This window comes from Brachyistius frenatus, unplaced genomic scaffold, assembly GCF_029030835.1.
Source record: "Brachyistius frenatus isolate BFR_SWC_R1_liver_20210118 unplaced genomic scaffold, ASM2903083v1 Contig_6, whole genome shotgun sequence".
In the NCBI taxonomy this organism is placed as follows: Eukaryota; Metazoa; Chordata; class Actinopteri; family Embiotocidae; genus Brachyistius; species Brachyistius frenatus.
In genome coordinates this window covers 2,410,821-2,415,354 of record NW_027210605.1, presented here as the reverse complement: position 1 = coordinate 2,415,354, position 4,534 = coordinate 2,410,821, and the positions used below count along the sequence as shown (strand labels likewise).

At 41.5% G+C, this 4,534-nt stretch overlaps 1 protein-coding gene across 3 annotated transcripts; it reads left to right on the top strand.

The window, feature by feature from the left end:
* The first annotated feature begins 569 nt into the window (after nucleotides 1–569).
* On the top strand, nucleotides 570–4,369 carry asb14b (ankyrin repeat and SOCS box containing 14b). Of its 3 annotated transcripts, none has more exons than XM_069724659.1 (10): nucleotides 570–649; nucleotides 1,226–1,350; nucleotides 1,435–1,487; nucleotides 1,573–1,704; nucleotides 1,791–1,949; nucleotides 2,040–2,285; nucleotides 2,564–2,732; nucleotides 2,801–3,335; nucleotides 3,459–3,612; nucleotides 3,695–4,368. In XM_069724659.1, the coding sequence occupies exons 2-10, from the start codon at nucleotides 1,226–1,228 to the stop codon at nucleotides 3,871–3,873; spliced, it is 1,752 nt and encodes a 583-aa protein (XP_069580760.1). In that variant the 5' UTR covers nucleotides 570–649; the 3' UTR covers nucleotides 3,874–4,368. The 3 variants fall into 3 exon arrangements, with proteins under 3 accessions (XP_069580760.1, XP_069580777.1, XP_069580768.1); XM_069724667.1 differs by having other exon boundaries at nucleotides 635–649; nucleotides 1,185–1,350; XM_069724676.1 differs by lacking the exons at nucleotides 1,791–1,949; nucleotides 2,040–2,285 and having other exon boundaries at nucleotides 3,695–4,369.
* The last annotated feature ends 165 nt before the right edge of the window (nucleotides 4,370–4,534 follow it).

The window sequence follows — 4,534 nt, the reverse complement described above, 5'->3', positions numbered from 1 at the left end:
GATGAGCTTGATTGTATAAACAACTTGCAGTCAGTGTAAATAATCTGACTGTTGGTGCTTATGGTAGGTAGGTAGGTAGGTATATACTTTATTAATCCCAGAGGGGAAATTTTTTCGCCACAGCAGCATACATACAGGAGCAATAATAGAAACAATAGAATAAAATAATAATAGAATAGATTAATATAATAGAAAAGCAATAAAATAAAAAATATTATGCACCTTTTCTCATTACTCACTAACCTGCATTTGTTGCTTGCTTCTTTCCTGTTGCCTCTTTGTGAGCTGACACTGTATACAGACTTGTGTATTAAAGTTCAACAACAATACAGACAAAAAAACATATCGTTTACATTAAAGCTGTGCTAAGTACAAAGACATTTTCTGTTCAAACATAACCCATGTAGAAAATTTTAAATTGCAACAACTCATGCATATGGATACAACACATTCTGTGGTATGGTTAAATATGTGTATGAGCTGACAGGTGGCAGTTGTAGCAATGCTTAGTGGGTCAAAGCTAGGTGCTGGTTGTGAAGAACCCATGATCTGTTATTTATAGTAGGGGAAATATAAATAGCTGCAGCATGTGTGGGTACAGAGGAGCTCATACTGGTGTAAAAACTACTGAGGGAGCACAGCCCTGAAGGTAAACAACATACAATGAAGAATTATTCATTTGAGAACTTGATTGATTGGTGTCAAGTTTGGAGGCCGTAGCTTTTGTAGTACAGATACTTGTTAATCGTAGCGAATTCATTTCCATGCTATGTTGTTGAACTTCAAATGTCTTGTTGTAGTCTCGGTTGTCTTCATGATATTTCCTCTGCTGCCTTAAGAGTAATGTTTAAGAAACGCTCACAGTAATAATTTTTGCTGTAAGAATTTCCATCCTTTTTTTTTTTTTTGACAATGCTGACAAAGAAATGCTGTCAATTATCTGCAGGAGATCTGTTTATAAAGTTATTTGACAAAACCTAGGACAGGATAGGACTGATTGGCATCATTAGATCCTGAATGCATTTTGGTGTCACTAAACTAAAAGCAGCAATCAGAAGGACTGCCACTGTTCCCTGCTTCTAGCTGCACTGTGCTCTGGCTGGCATTCAGGTCTGTGAGTTGGGTGCAAGTTCTCAGTTACCAGATTTGTTGGACTTGTTTACATTACGGCTGTGTCTCCTCAGAGCCAGAATACCTTCTGCGCTGATTCTTTTTTAACTAACAGATGAGCACACAAACAGGAGAGGACTTTTATCAATCGGAGGATGACCTGGATGAAGATGAGGCAACACAATATATAATTGAACAAAGTCTGATTCAATATAGAAAACTCAAAGGGTTGAATCCAAGGTAAATTTAAAATGCCTCTTTCTGTTCATTGTGCATCTCTTATTCATTGTGTGAATCCTCTATGTGTGCAATTAAATCCAATAGTGATCTGAAACCCAGTGAAGACCCAGATGAGATTTTCAAAGCAATCAAGGAGGGTAAGCTGATGAGTTTTAACTTCTCATTTAGACAATCGTGAATCTTTCCAGAAGTTCTGTTTTGATGTTCTGTCTTTATAATTAGGTGATGAGGGTGCACTGAACAGACTAGTAGTGCAACCGGAGACTCTGTCCAGAGTAGATGAACGAGGATGGATCCCCCTGCACGAGGCTGCAGTGCAGGAGAACAAAATTATACTCGAGCTCATCTTCTCAGGTCGGTGTGATTACAATGTTTATCAGTTCAAGCTCCTCTTTTTAAATTCCTGCATATTGATCGGTTCCTGGGTGTTTGGGTTCCAGTATCAGCCCCGGGTGCAGCCCACTGTCATACTCTAAAGGGTGAGACGCCACTCTTTCTAGCTGTGGTGCATGGGCTCAGGGAGAACGCTACATTTCTGTTACAGAATGGCTCCAGCCCAGATCTCCAGAACGATGAGCAGGATTCTCCATTAGTGGCAGGTATCTGTCACTAAATCCCTCTGAATGCAAAATACACCTCATTTTACAGACATCTAAACATACGTGATCTTTTCTCTCCTTATCTCCTAGCTATTCTAAATGACCAGTATGACTTGGCCACACTTTTGCTTCGCTACAATGCCAACATAGACCAAACAGGACCACTAAACAGGACTGCTCTGCATGAGTCCGCCTTTTTAGGTCTGGAGAACTTTGTCTATCTGCTCCTGGAGTCTGGTGCCAACCCAAACGCATGTGACATCAAAAAGAAAACTCCACTGGCTCTGGCTGCACAGAACGGACATCTGAATGTGGTGGAGCTTCTGTTACAGAAAGGTAAATAAGACATTTAACCCCCACATCAAGTTTACCAGAGTTTGGTTTGAGTAGTAAAACAAAAGGAAGTTGATGCAGAACATAATGTCTATATGCAAGATGTCTCATCATCAATGTCCAGGATTTTATATTATAAAATATAAACACCAGAGGGGAAAAAAAAGCAGCCCAAACCCACATACCTCTAATATCGTATACCCCTTGTAGAGAGAGAAAGTAAACACAATAAATCACCTATTGAATAATATATTCTTATAGCCGTTTTATTCATTTTATAGGAGCCGACGTGCTGTGTGAATCGGAGACAGGTACTATTTTGTTTGAGGCCGCAGCGTCAGGAAATCCTGACATAATCTCCTTGCTGCTGGACCACAGAGCAGATCCCAACCTTCCTCTTTACAGCGGGCACCTGCCAATTCACCGCGTGGCATACCACGGACACAGACTGTGAGTAATTTTTGCGTTAGCTGTCCCATTTCATGCCACACTCTTACATAAAGTCTCCTCTTTGATAGGGCGCTGGAACACCTCATCCCAGTGACTAAGCTGCACGCTGTAAAGGAAAGTGGGATGAGCCCTCTCCATTCTGCAGCTGCTGGGGGTCATGCCCATTGTGTGGAGATACTGCTCAAGGCTGGCTATGATCCAAACTTCATGCTGCACCCAAGACTGCGCCGCAGCTATGATGATGAGCGCAGGTCTGCTCTCTTTTTTGCCGTGTCCAACAATGATCTCCAGTGCTCCCGCTTGCTGCTAGAGGCTGGTGCAATGGTGAACCAGGATCCTGTTAACTGTCTACAGGTTGCTCTTAGACATGGCCACTATGAACTGATCAACATTCTGCTGAAATTTGGGGCAAATGTCAACTATTACTCCCGTGTCAACACCACTCACTTTCCCTCAGCGCTGCAGTACGCCTTGAAAGACGAGGTCATGCTAAGAATGATTCTGAACCATGGTTATGATGTCAAGCGTTGCTTTGATTGTCCCTATGGCGACAATTCCCATGACTACGCTCCTTGGACGACCTCAATCATCAAAGACATGGTGGTGAGGCCAAGCTTGTCAAAGAGATAAATAGTGTAGATAATGAAATACAGGGAGACCAATGGAGTAATGTTTTCTTCAAGGTTTCTCCTTAACTGCCACACGTCTCTCTTTGTCCTCCTCTAGTTCTGTGAGGTGATAACAGTGTCCTGGCTAAAGCACTTATCTGCCCAGGTGGTGCGCATCATGCTCGACTACACCGACCATGTCTCCTTCTGCCCCAAACTGAAGGACACCTTGCAGGAACAGAAACAGTGGCCTGAAATCTGTCACGTTCAAAGTAAGAGCCGCTGTGATCCATCTTCAAAAGTACATATTTTATGTCCACTCATTGACTCGACTGAACTGTTTTGGCCCGTCAGGAAATGCCCGGAACCTGAAGCACCTGTGTCGCTTGCGGATAAGGGAGCATCTCAGTCGCCTGCGCTTGAGAGCCCCGGCTTTCCTCAACTTCCTTCCTCTTCCGCCCAGGCTGAAAGATTACCTACGCTACAAGGAGTATGATGTTTACAGCAGGGGCAGCATGGTTAACCCCGAGTGAAAACACATTAACAGACATTTCACTGCCATATAGTGACAAATACAATTCGTTTTCTGCCTTGTTATTATGTGTTTTCAACGTTACATGTTTTATGTTACTTGTGCCTTGCAATATGATTTGCAAAAAAACAGTATATTTTGAGTTCCTTCTTCTAATAGCTATAGTGGGACAATAATACCTCCTTTAAAGATTTACTCTTAATCATGGTGACTCCTCTGGTTTCATGGGTCCTGAAGAAACTATTGAAAGAAGACAAATTAAATACTATTATTATTATTATCATTATTATACATGGAAGAATCTATTTGTCGTCACCTGGTGGTAGAATGGAGTATTACAACAGGGGAACTTCTATAGGTTGATTCCATCTTCAAGGTTTTCTATGTAGCGTTTGTCAGCAGTCATCTACTTTCCATCTCAGGCAAACATGTGGGACAAAAGGCCTTAAATAGATGTCATGATAAATAAAAGTGATGCTTAAGAGTATTTGTTTGCATCTAGTAATTATGTAAAGTCATAGTATAGCAGTACATCACATCCTTGGCTGCACCTTGTACCTTATTCTTACTGTCAGGGGTGGAATGTAACTAAGTAAATCTACTCAAGTACTGTACTTAAGTACAAATTCAAGGTACTAGTACTTTACCATTTCATGAACTTT